We start from the raw sequence: 18275 nt of genomic DNA on the forward strand, positions 1-18275 counted from the left end.
CTTTTACTTTAGAAGATATGGGCCATTTGACAAGCCATTGTGGTTTTATAATTTGTATTAGGATGTTTTGTGAAAGAATCTCTATTACATCTTTTGTCTCATACCATCAGTGATAATCTTGTTATTGCACTTGAAGTCAACTAAGTTAGTCATTCACCTTTAACATGGGCATCGAAACAGTCAACTCTGAATATAAAATGACATTTTTGATTAATTGAATTAATGCTAAAGGAATCACTTTGCAGACTTTCTTAAAATCTTTATAAAAACTATCATATCATATTTTTCAACAAAGGATGAGAAATTTAAAACATTATGACAATCTTTTTCATAGCAATCTTTTGTAAATATTGACTTCCTACCAACTGTGCCCTATTATTCCTTGACTGCGGTCTTCATCCATGTGAAATTTCAAACTCCCCAAAATATTCAAGGACCTTCAAGGACAACTGTCTTTTATGCCTGTTTTCAAAAACTTTCCAGGGCCTTGAACTTATTTTTTCAGATTCACAAACTTTCAAGGATTTCAAGGACCCGTGGGAACCCTGCTCAGAATGGGAGGACCCGCCACAGCAGACGCATGCGCACGTGTGTGTGTGTGTGTGTGTGTGTGTACTGCTCAGACAACATTGCTGCTTTGACGTCGTTTCACGTCGCTGCTCTCTGAACCGCGCTGCTTGTAGGCCCGTCCCAGCGGAGGCTAGGAGCACACACACACACACACGCACACACGCACGCACACACGCACACGCACACACACACGCACACACACACGCACACGCACACACACACGCACACACACACGCACACACACACGCACACACACACGGGCCCTGCAGCTGCGGAGTAACCGAACCCTTCCAGACGACGAAAACCTGCAATTACATGCAAATGCTCCTAATGACTCCAGGATTAGAGCGGACCCAGTCAAGCGGTGCCGTGATTGGACACCACGCCACACAGGCACGAAACCTGGCCACGTTGTCATGGCAGCCCACGACATATACGCACACACGAGACGCTGACGAGAAAGACGCTCTTACTGCATGTGCAGCCAAACACGCCCACGTCCATAAAGAACACTGTGGTCATCATCACACTGTGTTGGTCATCACACTCCGATGATGATGATGACGAAGCTGCCCCCTCAGTCTACACAATAACCCACTGAGCTACGGATGGGGAGTTTCTCTTTACACTGTCCAAATGCTCCAGACATTATCTTAAAGAGCTGTAAACTCTCTGCTGGCAGGTGCACAGGGCTTAATAGGCCATTGTCTTGTACCAGGTGCCATATCAGACCCATAGGGTGTGTCTGAGTGTTTGTTTGTGTGTGTGTGTGTGTGTGTGTGTGTGTGTGTGTGTCTGGGGGCTGTTAAGCACTGATCTGAATATCGAGGGGTGAGACACTGAAAGTTAACAGTCAAGGACAACAGACAAAACTCAAAGTCCACAGGAGTTGTCCTGCTGTCTGGGCAGGAATGAGGAAACCCCGTCCAGTCCCGCGCTGGAGGGCGTCCAACGTGTCCCGCACTGCCGTCTCCATGCTGGCATAACACAAGGCTGCTATGCAAAGCAGGAAGGCCTGTGGGCGGAGCCATCACAGAACACTGCACCTACAGAGCAGGTGTTCGAGTGAGTGTGTGTGTAGGTGTGTGTGTGTGTGTGTGTGTGTGTGTGTGTGTGTAGGTGTGTGTGTGTGTGTCCTTGTAAATTCATGCACAGCTATGCACTGCGTTGTCTTTTAACTACTTAACCGTTAGAAGGGGACGAGGTAAACGAGGGCGTGGCCCCCAACTGAACGACTGACAGGTGAATAAAGTTCTCCGTCTGCACATAACACAAGTGTGCACAACAACAAACCAGCAGCAGCACCGCGTGCCTGAAACAACAGCTCCCCCAACACTTCACCGCCGTTAGGGCTGCTGGCACCACAAGACAGGAAGACGGCCAAAACGTCAGGGCGCACACACGCGCACGGGGGGGGGTCAGGTCTGGGAGTAGTGCAAGTGGCCCGGGGGCGGAGGTGAGGGGTCAGAGGGAACGTGCAGGTGCAAGTTACCTCCCGCTTGGCCAGGAGGACGTTGGGAACGATGTGAGGCAGACAGCGTCCCAACATCAACATCACGCTGTCCTCGCTGTCAGCAATACGGGACACCTGGGGAAAAAAGCTCCTTATCTGTCCAGCGCTTTTTACAACGCATGTCGTCAAAAAGCAGCTTTACAAGATGTATGTGTGTGTGTGTGAGTGTATGCATGTGAATGTATACGTGTGTGTGTGTGTGAGTGGGCATGCGAGTGTATGTGTGTGCATGTGCATGTGAGTGTATACATGTGCATGTGTGTAATCAGAGCAGGCACACCTCAGTGTGTGTGTGTGAGTGTGTGTGTGAGTGTGTGTGTGAGTGTGTGTGAGTGTGTGTGTGAGTGTGTGTGTGTGTGTGTGTGAGTGTGTGTGTGTGTGAGAACGTATGCGTGTGGTCACCTCTGAGCCAAGCCGGCTGTCAGCAGACGTGTGACAAAAGGACAGTAGTGCTTGGTGGAACGCTGGAGACAGCTTCCTGCAAAGAACGAGAGGTTTCAGGGACGTGGCCCGGCCTCAGGCTCCGCCTACAGACTCAGACACAGTGTGTCTGAATATGACTCTTACTCAGTGTAGTGCTGCCACCAAGTGGTGGTTATGAGTAAGTACAGTACAATAACAGGCACTATTTTCTCTTACAGCACACTATACTCTCAAACCATGTAATAAAGACAAATTAATACCCGTGTGATTCCAAAACTGTTTGCAATTTGCATTAATGTCATAACTTATTACCTCTGCCCCTTTTCTTTGCGTTTCCAAAAATAAATTAAAATAGATCAAATGTAGTGCCTGAGGGGAGTGTGTGTGACTGGGAGTGTCACCTGTTGGGCTGGTGGAAGTGCCCGGGACTCCTGCTGTGGTGACTGGGGCTTTTAAACGTGCCGTGGCACTGTGTGGAGGGGGAGGAGTCGGACCCGGGTGTAGCGGGTGTAGCCGTAGCGGTCGGGGTGGTGGAGTCCACATGGTGGTGGAGGTGTGCAGCATCTACACCACTCACACATGGACGACCGGCCCCCGAGCTCGGGCACGCTGGGGGGGTCACCACAGACACACTCCTCTGCATCCCCTCGATCTCACTGCAAAAAACACACACACACACGCGCGCAAACACACACACATAGATTCAGACACTAAAAATCTATAACAAATACTTCCTAACCGAATGTTCTATTGTCAGCCTAATTAATACATTGCAATCAGTGTGTGTGTTCTTGCTTTTCAAAGCTCACTTAATAAGACCAGTGTTGGGAACGTTACTTTAAAAAAGTAATTAGTTATAGTTACTCACTACTTGTTCAGTTACAGTTAGTAACTGAATTACTCTATAATAAAAGTAACTCGTTACCAGAGAAAGTAACTATTTGCATTACATTAAAAAAAGTTATACGCCAATAAATATTGATTTTTTGAAAAAGCAGTTTTCACAGTCAGTTGAAATGAGTAGATGAGAAAGATGTTTAACTTTTGATATTTATTGCACATCAACAGACCAGTGCAGCATAAAATCCCAAATCTTTGTGTAAAAAAAAAAAAAAAAAAAAAAAAAAAAAAACCAAATGTAAACAGTTACACGATATAAAGTGCATTTACATCTATCAAATAAAATTAAATTCTCTCAACCTGAGACAACTGGTTTGTTCACAACAGAAGTAAACTTAACAATAAAACCTCTATTCTTAATTAAATTCAGGAACTTCAAGTATTTTCTTAAATAACGTTTATATCGCCACCTTGAAAATGCAAATTTTTCTTCGGCTTGCTCCTGACTCGCCATTTCTGCCTCTTCTCCGTTTGTGTCTGTCACTGGTGTGGTTCGGTAAACAGGTGTTACACCGAGAACTGTGACCTATCGAGATCTGTTACTCCTCACTAGCCTGGGCAGCGGTCCGCTCGCATTACTGTTAGTATATCAATATATAGTAACGCACCGCTTTTAATGACCAGTAACGTCAACGGCGTTGTAACGACAGGAAAAGTAATTAATTATATTATCCCGTTACTGACAAAATGACGCCGTTACCTAACGCAGTTTTTAACGGCGTTATTCGCAACACTGAATAAGACTGTCCTGTCCTTACTAATATCCTGTTTCCTAACACCACCCGAGATGATGCTCCTGGGCTGGACTACACCCGTGCCTTCTGGGCCGTGTAATAGCGGAGACAGGAGCCCTGGGCTGGACTACACCCGTGCCTTCTGGGCCGTGTAATGGTGGAGACAGTAACCCGGGACCGTGCACCCTCACCTCTGTAACTGCGTGATCTTCTCAGCCAGACTCTGTTTCTCACTGTTCAACAGATTGATCTGGTATTCAAGCTCCTGCACCATCTCTTGTTCCTGTGAGAGACAAAGAATTAAAGACACAGAGAGAGAGACGGAGACACAGAGAGAGAGAGAGAGAGAGAGAGAGAGAGAGAGAGAGAGAGATGGTGGCATTGAGTAAAGCAGTTGTAGACCAGAGCAATACAGATGACTAAGACAGCTTAACACGACAGACCAGCTCAGCACATGAGCACAGGTGTAAGACAGGTGTGAGGTGTCAGTGTGCAGGAACACAGAGAACGCAGGTGTAAGACAGGTGTGAGGTGTCAGTGTGCAGGAACACAGAGAACGCAGGTGTAAGACAGGTGTGAGGTGTCAGTGTGCAGGAACACAGAGAATGCAGGTGTAAGACAGGTGTGAGATGTCAGTGTGCAGGAACACAGAGAACGCAGGTGTAAGACAGGTGTGAGGTGTCAGTGTGCAGGAACACAGAGAATGCAGGTGTAAGACAGGTGTGAGATGTCAGTGTGCAGGAACACAGAGAACGCAGGTGTAAGACAGGTGTGAGGTGTCGGTGTGCAGGAACACAGAGAACGCAGGTGTAAGACAGGTGTGAGGTGTCAGTGTGCAGGAACACAGAGAACGCAGGTGTAAGACAGGTGTGAGGTGTCAGTGTGCAGGAACACAGAGAACGCAGGTGTAAGACAGGTGTGAGATGTCAGTGTGCAGGAACACAGAGAACGCAGGTGTAAGACAGGTGTGAGGTGTCGGTGTGCAGGAACACAGAGAACGCAGGTGTAAGACAGGTGTGAGGTGTCGGTGTGCAGGAACACAGAGAACGCAGGTGTAAGACAGGTGTGAGGTGTCAGTGTGCAGGAACACAGAGAACGCAGGTGTAAGACAGGTGTGAGGTGTCAGTGTGCAGGAACACAGAGAACGCAGGTGTAAGACAGGTGTGAGGTGTCAGTGTGCAGGAACACAGAGAACGCAGGTGTAAGACAGGTGTGAGGTGTCAGTGTGCAGGAACACAGAGAACGCAGGTGTAAGACAGGTGTGAGGTGTCAGTGTGCAGGAACACAGAGAACGCAGGTGTAAGACAGGTGTGAGGTGTCAGTGTGCAGGAACACAGAGAACGCAGGTGTAAGACAGGTGTGAGGTGTCAGTGTGCAGGAACAGTCAGATTAGTGAGGTCATTTCTTATGGAGCGTGCAGTCAACATCAAAGTTTCTCCACTTTGCTTCCATACTTCATGTTTCTTGTTGGAGAACGGAACTCTGCAAGGCCAGACGTTCCTCTTCAACTCATTCACACACACGGTACCTGGATGGTCTCTATCCTTTGCACAGCCTCCTGGGAAATGAAGTTCTCTGGGAGGTCGCAGGTGTCCACCCCCACGTCTGCCGTCTCCCTGGGCGACAGCTGGCTGCTTCCACAGTTACGGTAGAGCTGCAGGAGGTCTGGTGGCTTGGAGATGTTCAGACCCACGTCATCCCACAGTTCAAAGTCCTGAGACACACGCGCACATCACAGGCAGAGATGTGTCAGCGATGACAACACAGTGATTGTGGCGGGATGATGCATAAGGGCTTAATGGATGACGTCAGAAACGTACCTGATCGTCGTTCTCATCAGAGAAAGTTATGGATGATAGTTTGTATTCATTTTTTAATAAATATTCATTCACTAAGAAATTTAAGGCTCTTTTCTCAAGAGGGCGGATGGGTTCCTGGAAAACACACAGACGTTAACAGTTAAGACGGATGTATTCAGGAAGCGCAAACTACAGAGATTCAAATGTGTTTCAAGCTGTCGAAAGTTGTCAAAAGCAACAAGAAAAGACCCGAACCTGAATTTCAGGGCTGGATTTGTAGTTTTTACGCTCTTGGGAAGGTATTTCACATTCTGAGAGAAGAGAGAAAGAGAGAGGGAGAGAGAGAGAGAGAGAGCGCACATCAGTGTGTGTGTACATCAGCGGACTGCCCTTAAGGGGGGTGTGGCTGATGTAGCAGTAAGGACTAAAGCATGTAGAGTACGCCACCTGCAGCCTCAGTCAGGTTGGTGCGCAGAGCCTGAATGGTCTCCTTGGCTTTCCGTAGTTCAAATTCCAGAACTGGACCGAGGGGAGTGGGTCAAACCACAAACACACACACACACACACACGCACACACACACACACAGGCATCCAAACGAGAGAAGGGCCCAAACAAAACAGAAAAAACAAAACAACAGAACAAAGAATGGGCATGAGAAATCAAAGACAAAAGAAAAAAATAACACATTCTGTAAGAAAGGGGAGCAGAAGAGACGCAGGCACACTGGGGCTCTGAGGAACACGTCCAGCAGAGACTGCAGGGGGGGCAGGGGGACCCGGGCCCCTGTGCACCAGGGCGGAGGGACCCGGGCCCCTGTGCACCAGGGTAGAGGGACCCGGGCCCCTGTGCACCAGGGTAGAGGGACCCGGGCCCCTGTGCACCAGGGTAGAGGGACCCGGGCCCCTGTGCACCAGGGTAGAGGGACCCGGGCCCCTGTGCACCAGGGCAGAGGGAGCTGCTGTCTGACCCAGGATTTCACACTCCAACTCTGGGAATGACCTGTCGAAATACTGCTACACCTTTTTAGTCCAATTGTAGAACTTTTAGAGAACCATATCCAATAGACTTAAGTCTTTATTACGGTCATCATTCCTTGATATTTCTACTAAAGGTCAGTCACATATAAAATGCACATTTTCTTAATCTACATTCTCTTGTAGCAATCACTAATATTTTCCCAATAATTACAAGTAAAATAATTCTGGACATTGTGAATTTTGGGACAGGACTCCTAAGACAGCTGGGATAGGTGAGGTTTGGGGTCAGGCAGGGTGCAGCAGGCCTGCTGGTCTCTGACACACTGAAGAACCTGCACATGCCCACCAGAACCTGCACACTCCACCCACAGCCAGCAGGGCGGAGCACTAGAGCAGGTGCAGCTCCCTCAAACCAGTCCAGGTGGATCTCAGTGAGAAACCAAAACAAGGTACATGGGCAGGGCTACACCGCACAGCCGCATTGGGACAGTGGAGGTTGGAGGGAGGGAGAGAGAGAGAGAGAGAGAGGAAGAGAGAGAGAGAATGTGTATTTAGGTCCATATATGTATATATGAATCTTTAACAACATGAATATTCATCTTTTTTGGTTTTACCGATATTACAAATTCAGCCAATTGCTTTGGCAACAACTGTTATATCATGTCAGTAATTTTATTTGAATTTTGAACAATGATTAAAAAAGGTAAAAGGCCTGAGAGAGTGAAACAGAGAGAGTGTGTGTGAAAGAGAGAAAGGGAGAGTGAAAGACAAAGAGAAAAGTAAGTGAGAGAGAGAGAGAGAGAGAGAGAGAGAGAGAGAGAGAGAGAGAGAGAGAGAGAGAGAGAGAGAGAGAAACATGGCCTCTAGGAGCTGCCCTCTCTCACTGCAGACCAGGGGCCCGGGGGGTGCAAGCTTAACGAATGGCAAAACGTAAAGAGCAAACCAACAGGTGTGGAAAAAGGTGGAGCTGATGAAACATGGGGGGGGGGCACTGGTGAGGGACCCGTCAGACAGCCAGAGGACCCCGGGTCAGACAGCCAGAGGACCCCGGGTCAGACAGCCAGAGGACCCCAGGTCAGACAGCTAGGGCATATGTGCTCAGCCAATGGCTGAGAATTACCAAACTTCTCTGCTGCAAGGTTCTCAAAGTCCCTTCACTAAGGATAAGCTAATTTAATAAAAATATGTGCAAGTCAGATAAATACTTATGATAATAGCATTAATAGCAGATTAATTACAATTTTATTAAACTGAGAATACCATGATGTCTACTATATATTTTTTTAATTAGCATCTATTCACTTTGTTACACTAAAAGATCCAAAATTTGCATTGTGTTAGCTAGTGGTGATCAAAATGGTTAAAACACTGCTGACTTAATACCATTCAAATACTAGGCAATATTTGGAAAATGGTGAGGTTTTTTTTCTGTTTTCAGACACAAAGCTGAACCTTAGTTCTGGTAATACAGGTAGTTTTGGTTAAACCTCAATACGAACACGTCATGGGCCCCGTGAGCTCAGCTCCCACACACTCCCAGGAACCTTCAGCTCAGATCTGTCTCTGTGTTGTCGAAGAGCTGAGAGGGGTTGATCTTCCCTGGAGTCAAACGTGGTCAACCTCCAGATAACTCCTGCGTCTGTCTCAGTGGTGAACCCTGGCCTTTTTAATAAAGGACTTTATCAAGAAAGTGCACAGCTCACCAAGTGGTTTCTGTCCATCAGAAAGGCCAAGAAAACTAGGAGAGGAGCCTTTCTGACAGGAAACGATGACGGACTTCAGCTTCATCGTCACTGCCGAGGAGGACAGTGCCTCACCTGCAATTCTCACTTACGGGTTTTTATCTGTACATAACGTGATTGGGAAATGACCACTTCGTTTAAACATTTTATGTATTTATATATGAATGGATGTGCAAAAATAATGGCTCGCTGGGTGCTGGAATGCAGCTGGGTTTACCAGCAGCACATCTGGAAGCAGCCGGTGGGAGGAGCCTGTGTGTAAATGGGAGGAGCCTATGTGCCTGTGGGAGGAGCCTGTGTACTTTAGTGGGCCGACACTTTTCGTTTCAAATGCGATTTGACACAACTTTACATTGTTGTACTAGACATACGAGTTTGCAGTTCCATACCAGTAGCGTCTTTAGCGTCGCAGTGCACATGCTAATGGTTTCATTTCTGTCTGTGCCCTAGTCTGGTGTTATGTTCACCCACACTCTTCACCATCTGTGTCTGTCTCTCTTAATCTCAGTCCTGTCCTCCCTAGTCTTCTGGTCTCGTAGCGTTTGTCACGTTTGTAATTATCTCCATGTTTCACTATGTTTAATTATGCCTCATTATGTTTAATTATGTTTTGTGGCTATGTGATAGTATTAAGGTAAATGAGAATGGTTTTGCCCTAAATGAGTGCCACTCATCACCGCACAAAGTCCTGACACCCCTCACTGCGCGGTACAATACCCACAAAGTGACAAAGTTGAGGCCATGTCCTCTTCTACAAGTTCTTTTCTCTGCAGACTGCTAGCAGTCTTCCATCGTCACATGCTTTGTTAAACAATTTCAATTATGTTTTGAAAGACTAATTCAAATTAAACTGTAAAATAGCTCAGCCAAGTGTTAACTGACATCAATCAATTCCTGCAGAACAAGTTCACTGGTTGAATGCTAAATGACGTGTTCCTACTTCACCAGCAAAACCGAGAGAAACCAAGCACGTGAAAAACAAAACCATAATGAAGATCTAAGATCCTTTATACTGGTTTGATTCTTTATACTGGTATGACCCTTTAAACTGGTTTGACCCTTTAAACTGGAATGCTCGCCAGGTGTGCATGTTTTTGCGGGGCAAAACGTTTTCATGTTTCCTGTAATTTGGGCTTGTTTAGGGGCCTGTCTGATCCTCAAGTCCAGAAAAGCACTCAGCAGAGACCCGAGGAAAGAGGTGTTCAGGAACACCACTGATGACGACATCAGCATTCACAATTACCGAGAACCCCTGCCCCCTCTCTATCTGTTATCCTCCCAAGCTCAGTGAACTCTCATCCATCACGCACACACTAATGTGGGATTCATATACTGCAGGTTCATAGTATACAGTTCAGAGGATTATGGGGATCAAAACCTTTTTAGCTTTTCACCTCCTCTGTAAAGCCTGAACAATGAGAGAGGTTTCTAATAGATGTTGAAGACTCGAGGTGCCTTGACGTCTGAAACCAAGCTGCCAGCTCACATGAATGACCAATCACAAGGGTTGAATATGTTCCTGACTCCAGGAACAGTCCTGCTGTTTCTGCCCCGTTACCCCGTGTCGCCCCTGCTCTCGGCGCTGCCCGTCTGCTACAGCGTCCTCACCTGCGACCCGCTCGTCTGTCTCGCGGTTGCCGTCGTCCGAGTAACGCGTGAAGTCCAGAGAGTCCAGCGTGCTGATGCTGCCCGTCCGATCTGCAAAGAACAACCAGAACAGAAGCATGTGACCGCTTACGAGCACTCATCCAGCACGCTACCATCAACTACACCTCAACCTCTTGCTAAGGGGCCGTCAATACACACCACCACCAACTGGACCCCATCCGCTTGCTAAGGGACCGTCCATCAACCCAGGACCACTGAGGAACATTAAAGGGCTTCTGGACTACATTGTAAATGCAAACGAACTGAAAGGAACCTGAAAACAAGGCTTCACTTGTACTAGCTCGACCCAACTCTCCAAGAACACAGACTTCGCTGACTGGGCTGATGGACTGCAGTCGGACCTGCAGGACAAGCTGCATTCAAACTTTCCTTCTCTGCATTTACTCTCCATTTAGCAGTTTCACTCCTGAATGCACCAATCTTTCATTCTACTAGTCCTGCTCTCCTGCCAAAATAATGCCAACATTCTGAGTGATAACACTAAGTGGTCATGTTATCTGGTGTTAAACAGCCTTCAGAGAAGAAACAGATGAATCTCACTTTTGTAAGAACTCCACTGAAGAAGCGGACACGTGAGGATTTGGGCATGTTCTATGTGCTGCTGCAGTTTGTGTTTTGATTGACTGAGAAAGTGGAATAAACAAGAAACAAGACCATCATCATCACCATCTTCATCGTTTCATGTCCACGTGCTCGTTCTCATCCCTCTCATGCCTTCACTAAGTCAACAAGAAACCATGAACTTTCTTTAAAAGTTATTAAAAAGTAGAGACAGAATCAAGTTGACACCAAACACGTCTGACACCTTTTTTGGTAGTTATGAACAGCTGTTTGTGTTTTATTTGTGTGCTCGTATATATATATATATATGTGTGTGTGTATATATATATACACACACACACACACACACACACACACACACACACACACACACACACACACACACACACACACACACACACACTCTATTCATCAGGGATAAAGGCATAAGCCAAGTGTTTCCTGAAATAAGTTCATTTCTTACAAACGGATAAGTTACATACTGATGTTTGTATCCTAAGACCCAGCACCTTCTCATGTGATGCATCAGTCTCACCTCAACCCTCAACACCTTAAATATCAAACAAACAGAGCTGGAGACAAAGCCAGCCAGCTGGTACAGATGTGCAAACACGCGTTTAAATCCAGTGCCTCGTTCACATGGAAACTGTCCATCAGCAGCAGTGGCCACGCCCCTCGACCTCGAGCTGGGTAAGGCTAGACACCCTTTTAGTTAAGGCATCAAATAAAAGCACTTAGTGTACCAAAACTACTGTATATAAAATGGTTTCACAAGTCAGTCACCACCGCCTGATTTGGTCTGTTCACCTGAACCCTATAAAACTGTGTCTATGTCTGTGTTTAAACACCAAATTCAGACTTATGCTGCACTGGCATGACTGAAGCAGCACAGAAGACTACAGTTCCCATGATGCCGATCTCTCCATTCCTCGGGTGGACCACAGCCAAGAGTCACCAAATATCTCATTTGGATTCCTTCAGAGGGCAAATCAGCACAGAACTGTGCACCCCTCACAGTGAAGGAGTGGTTTGGTCCTAACTGAAGAAGAGGAAGGAAGAGGAAGAGTGCTCTTGGTGGAGAACGAGGCCTGAACAGGCCCCCTTTGATGACAGCTGCTCAACACAAATGATGCAATTAGGACAGCAGGTCCTCTCCTTTATGAACACATGCCATCTTTTCAGACTTCAAACGCCCGCTTTTCTCTACTCAAGAGGTTTGCCCAGCACAGTAGCTCTGACGCAGAAGCCACGGGGCGTCAGGGGGGGGCTGCAATACTCCGCTAATAAAACACGGAGAACCCTCCTGCTTCCCCAGCACAGTGGCCATCAGATCCGAAAAACAATCAGCCACTGTGCACTCCTGGCTGCAAGATGCCCTGTGGCTAGTGGCCATTACTGTCTGGAACTAGCAAAGCTGGAGGCGGAGCACTGCTGAAAAGAGACGGCCAGTGACGATCACCTCATTTGCATTGCGTCTCCTCCCACAGCGAGAGTGCTGTCACTCAAGTACACGGGAGCTAGAGCGCTGCACCCAGTTCATGTGGTCACTTCCTGTCTCTACTCCAATTCCAGGTCAATTGAAAGAAAATCATGTGAAGGTTTAAAGTGCTACTAAACTACACTGTCTAATTACTCCTCATCGCGAGGACCATGTTAAAAATGACATCGCTGAGGCTTAACTGACACTTAACTGATATATATCTCCTCTTTTGCCAACAGTAGAAGACTTTTGGTTTATAACACACCAGGCACATGATTACACAGTGCTCACAGACTCCCAAAGGGCCCGAGGTAATCACTCCCGGACAGACCTCACACGGCCCAAGAAGAGCTGCACGATGTCTTTACTACACTCCACTAACACCGCTGGGCTCCTGAGCACTACATGAGATGTGGACTGCAGGTGCAGTCAGACAGACGGCTGTAAGCCCACCTGTACGCCTCTCTTCCTGATCAGACAAAAAGCTGGACATTCTCATAGCAGGTGGGTACAATCGGAGTATTGCGAACACACACTCATAACGGATACTCGTACTGTGCTGTGGTTCAACACTTCACCGTCATGCACAACCTTGACAAAACCACTGCAACCACAGCAGAAACAAATCAAACGTCATGCTTGAAAGGTAAACAAAAAAAAGGAAGATAAGTTCACGCTTGTAGAAATGGACAGATATATATTTGCTACTAAGAGAAACAAAGCAAAAAGAGCGATAGCCAGAGTTGAGTTCATGATTAGGACTGGAACACCGTGCGGGGAGTGAACACAGTATCTGTTATTTCACACGGTTACATACCGAATGCATGAACATCGTTTTTTCTTCTCTTTTTATCCTGCACCTGCGCAGCTGGGATCAATGAGACTCCACAATGATCATCAGTCACAACACACACACACACACTTACATAACCCAAATGAAACGAAACATTGATCTATTAAGGTGCACCTGAATGTATCTAACTACACCCTAATAACGGTGACGAGGTAGCAGACTGGACCACCTCCACCTGCTGAGGTGTTTCCAGTGGAGGCCAAACGAAGTATGTGTTACCAGAACCGACACTTTCGCGGTCGGTAGCGGTCAGATATGTGCGTGGTGGGTTTTTTATTCTGGTCAGGGGAGCTGAGGTGTCTAACGTTAACGGACTAAACGAGCCCAGCGACTTACTCAGCGCCGCTCCGGGACCGAGCCCTTGTTCCTTGCAGGCGGGCGGAGTTCCACTCTGCCTCTCGAAATTGCCCGGGTTCGAGAAGTAATCCCGCAGCCGAGGCAGCTCCCGGCCCGCTTCGAGCAGCTCCGTGTGCAGCTCCAGGGCCGTGAGGATGTACTGGTCGCGGAGCAGCTGCGCGGCGATGGCGTCCACCGACACCCGCGTCTCCGCGCCGCCGACACCCGCCGGGTCCACGGCGCCAGGACCGGTTCGGATGCCGGATAAGAGCAGGGGACCGGGCTCGGCGTCCGCTCGCGGTGAAAACGGGCCGAGGTTCTGGCCTTGCGTCTCGGCACTCGGGCTGCGCTCGGCGTCGTGGCCGTCGCGCCTCCGCTCCGCTTCCTCGTCCGAATCGCTCACGTTAAACGGGTTGACGCTACCCGCCGCCATTTCAACACGTCAGGAATTTAACTGTCCGCTCTGGCGAATATGAGGCCGGTCCTGCCGCACGGACGGTAACCTAGCCGAGCTGGTTCCGGTAAACGGCCCGTCTAAGCTGTGCTGGGTTAGTCCGGGCGAGTATCATCTCAGCACCGCCTCCGTGGTACCGGAAGTGACACAACCTTGCTCTGCGTGGGTTGAAATCCTACTGAGGGTTTTGTAATGTAGCTTTACTCGATATTACGCCACATAATTGTAATATGTCATATATTGGCATATAAATCGCTCATGCAAAGCATCTATTTTAAAATATATCTTTTTAATTTCCACGTGGGTCTGTGTGCTCATTGGCAGAGGTTCATGGGCGGTGTGTGCTTAGGCTACTATGGGTTATAGTATCGCTTTGAGGGCGTAGTCCTATGACACCCTGAAGCCCGGACCTCTCCAGTACAGGCAGTGGGAACCATCCAATACCTCCAAGAGCCGTAGTTCAGGTTGCTTCACAGCAGTGCTGTTTTGTTTGTTTTCTTAATAGGCGTCTTAATCTTAAAAGGTGTAGAGGTCAGGACCTATTGTGTGTTATTAGCTTATTACCACAAGGTGGTAGCACACATTTGAGAGGTAAAAGCAGTCCCCACGTTTGAGAAAATATCTGCTGTCAAGTTTGTATTTGTGGTTTTAAAAATGGCACCATTTTGTGACGTAAGACGATGCTATATTATTATTAGTTATATTTAGTTTTACAGACAGAAATAAGACTGCACCAGGTACGGAGATAGGGGAAGGAGGTTAAGAACAGGAAGGAGCACCTACCATCACTGTACAGGGGCAGTCATGGCCTGGTGGTTATGGAACTGGTCTTGTGACCGGAGGGTCGTGTGTTTGATCCCCAGACCATGACTGAGGCCATGAATGAGGTGCCCCTGAGCAAGGCCCTTAACCCTCAACTGCTCACTTGTATAAAAAAATTAGATAAAAATGTAAGTCGCTCTGGATAAGGGTGTCTGCCAAATGCCATAAATGTAAATGTACTCACACAGATGACCGAGGACATCCACACAGACATGAGGAAAACCTTGAATGTCCGCCCAGATGTGGACTCAATGCCAAGACCCTACTGCTGTAGGCAAACCTGCTAACCACAGAACTGTTTGCTACATGTACCTGTGTTACTGTGCTACAGTGTTCCAGGTCCAGAGCTCCAGAGTAGTCCCTAGATTGGCTCAGGTTTGGAAGGAGTAGAGATCATGTTATTTTGATCTTAATAGACCAGTAAAGGAATCATGTCCTCTCACAAGCATCTAAATGTTGAATAGCTTAAATCAAGAAGTGAAGTGAGTTAATATACCAGACACCAATTTGTTTTTAACTGGAAGGAGTAAACAGACCAGTTACAATTCATTATCAACCATTATAGCCCAGAGACTACTGAACAGTTGTCATGGCATTTGACAAATATTTGGAATTGAAAGAGTGATTAAGGTTCAGTAATTGAATGCTGGTTTCAATAAGGGGATTGTGAATCAGACATCAATACAATATATTGATGACCGAGCACAATCAATATAATCCTTTCTGAATTGTGCTTTTCTGTGAAAACTCAGAAGCACAGAATTAGCCAAGCATTTCAGTCAGTAAGATTTGGTTTCCTAGCTGCTACAGCGTCAGGTCTGGAGGCACGGCAGACGACACTGTTGTTATTCACAGATCAGCGGTCACACTATGAGTATGTCCATGGCCATGAGAATTTGCTATTCTTCCTTTTTCATAGGGAGATGCTGCAGTTAAGCTTTCACATGGCGATGAGACCTTCAGACATCTATCTGAGGAGAAGCCCACCATTACAGTCTGCCATCTTAGAGAAGATCTGTGCAGTTTACTGGGACCCATTTACAGGATTGTAATAGTTAACAGACAGAGAAACCTGAATTCAGAGTCAATGTATGAGTACAAAAACTATAAGATTGATCAGAGCCAGAAGGAAATACATACATAAGCAAAAATGCATACAGCATGTCACTGTGAAAGAACTGCTGGTGTTTCACAAACTGGACCTGGCATCAGGCAGTCTCTACCGAGTCAGAATATCAGAGATGAGGGATAGGAGTGTGGTTGCCATGACTGCAGGTAGGTAGCGAGTATGTCCTCTGGTGGCTAGTCAAAGGTAGTGCAGACAGCAGCTTAGTCACTAAATTAGATGTAAAGTAGCATAGACAAATGAAGTTAGAGTGCTTGGGAGGTTCAGGGTCTGTAAATGGGACTACAGGTGGATGAGCAACTGTACATATAATGCCAATCTATAGAATAAAAATGCACCGTGTGATCCGGTGTGTGGGTGGTAGGGAAAATTACCATAAAATGATTCAATGAGATGCACCTCGGTTGTGTCACTGATACTCCTGCTCTCACCATGTTCATGTTAAAAAATAAAATAATACACAACAGTTATACACTCCCAATATACCTACTGCCAAGGGTTTCAAATGTTTACACTCCCAATATACCTACTGGCAAGGGTTTCAAATGTTTACACTCCCAATATACCTACTGGCAAGGGTTTCAAATGAAATGGTTGCACAACACTAACCAGCACTAACAGTAACTAACAACACCAGCAGGACATGCCATGGTCCATCTCAGATCATCAAGAATTCTAAATAACAATGTAAACTATACTCCTGCCAACAAACAACAATAAAGGTACAAGAATCTACCAAGAAAAAAGCAAACCTATGGAAGCCTATTCCCGCCACCTAAAATAAAAAAAAAGCACATATATTTTTTTTTCTCATTATTAAGTAAATTGATATCTCATTATTTTGAGATACTAAGTCATTATTTTAAGATACTAAGTCATTATTTCGAGATAGTATCTCGAAATAACGACTTAGTATCTCAAAATAACGACTTAGTATCTCGAAATAATGACTTAGTATCTAAAAATAATGACTTAGTATCTCGAAATAATGACTTAGTATTTCAAAATAATGAGATAGCAATTTACTTAATAATGAGAAAAAAATATATATGTGCTGTTTTTTTTTATTTTAGGTGGCGGGAATGGGCTTCCATACAAACCCTTCACGTGTTTATTAAAGCTAGAGTCATTTCCCTTCCATACTGTTCCAAAATTCTTTATTGAGGTTTTACACAAAAGTTTATGTCCAACAAAAGTATTTTTCAAAACTGTAAAATTTCTTCTTTCATCACTGCTTAGACACACTGCATTGCTCACATTAAACTAACATAAAATCTTAGTGTATATGTAATGTACATTACACATTACAGCCTAGCTGTTAGCAGCAATGTAATATTTTAGGAGACGTTCAAACGTTTACAATAAAATACTTTTATTTTGAAAGGCCACTGATTGCTAAAAAAAAAAAAAACTTCTCACCGCTGCTATAGGCCCTTTTCACACTTCCGCATTTTTTCTTCCGGAAGCTCTCGTTGCAGGGTAAAGTTACTTCCGTTACACATTAAACAATGGCAGAGTCCAATAACAAGAGCTTTTTCAGTGCACCAGGGTGCTCGATCTCGAAGCAAAAACAGTCGTATCTCAGTTTCTATGGTTTTCCGGCTGACGACGAGCAGAAAAGAAAATGGGTTTGTGCAATTAGGAGGGATGAGGGCGAACGTAAAATGGACACAGATTCAGTGTTATATCGCCGGTGGATGGCGCCAGAGCTAGCGAACTAGTAACGTATTGAATCATATATGTGGATCTGAGGTAAATAAACTGGATTTTTTTTTCGGCGTGAGATATCGGAAGTGTGGCGTGAGAGCGTGTGAAAACGGTCAAATGCGTGTGTCTCACGCTCAATGCGTGAGAGTTGGCAACCCTGATTTCACTGCTGCAGACTACATAGCAGGAAGCTCGCGGCTAAAAGTTGGTGCTGTTCCCTGTTACTGTCCCCGGTACTGTTACTGTTCCCAGTACTGTTTCAGTGGAACAGTTGCTGTCCGCGTTTGAAAGATCAAGCTCTCGGCTGGGAGTACACGTACGTCCGCTAGCATCTAGCTGTGATCCGCTAGCATCTAGACCCGGTTCGCTAGCTTCTAGCTCTGGTTCGCTAGCTTCTAGCCGTGATCCGATAGCTTCTAGCCCCGGTTCGCTAGCTTCTAGCCCCGGTTCGCTAGCATCTAGCCCCGGTTTGCTAGCATCTAGCCCCGGTTGTCGACTATATTGGACACTGAATAAACAATAACACGTAATAACTTGGTGTGTGTCATGAACTTTATTGATACTGATGTAAACCAAACAATCAATAGCTGACGTCCCTTGGCTTGCTAA

At 46.3% G+C, this 18275-nt stretch overlaps 1 protein-coding gene across 4 annotated transcripts in view; it reads right to left on the reverse strand.

Annotated features, from left to right (window-relative positions):
* Window positions 1–14170, reverse strand: part of relch (RAB11 binding and LisH domain, coiled-coil and HEAT repeat containing) — a 31347-nt gene extending 17177 nt beyond the window's left edge. For 2 of the 4 annotated variants that reach the window (XM_077012879.1, XM_077012878.1), the window contains exons 1-10: window positions 13558–14169; window positions 10268–10357; window positions 6387–6458; window positions 6195–6250; window positions 5961–6074; window positions 5669–5854; window positions 4332–4423; window positions 2908–3162; window positions 2486–2561; window positions 2063–2158 (exon numbers count right to left, since the gene is read on the reverse strand). In XM_077012879.1, the coding sequence (XP_076868994.1) occupies window positions 2063–2158; window positions 2486–2561; window positions 2908–3162; window positions 4332–4423; window positions 5669–5854; window positions 5961–6074; window positions 6195–6250; window positions 6387–6458; window positions 10268–10357; window positions 13558–13990 (1470 nt within the window). In that variant the 5' untranslated portion in view covers window positions 13991–14169. Of the gene's footprint in view, window positions 1–2062; window positions 2159–2485; window positions 2562–2907; window positions 3163–4331; window positions 4424–5668; window positions 5855–5960; window positions 6075–6194; window positions 6251–6386; window positions 6459–10267; window positions 10358–13557 lie in introns of all 4 variants that reach the window. The other 2 variants (XR_013132429.1, XM_077012877.1) reach the window with 2 other exon arrangements.
* Window positions 14171–18275: the final 4105 nt, after the last annotated feature.

Source organism: Brachyhypopomus gauderio, chromosome 7, assembly GCF_052324685.1.
Source record: "Brachyhypopomus gauderio isolate BG-103 chromosome 7, BGAUD_0.2, whole genome shotgun sequence".
NCBI classification, from domain to species: domain Eukaryota; kingdom Metazoa; phylum Chordata; class Actinopteri; order Gymnotiformes; family Hypopomidae; genus Brachyhypopomus; species Brachyhypopomus gauderio.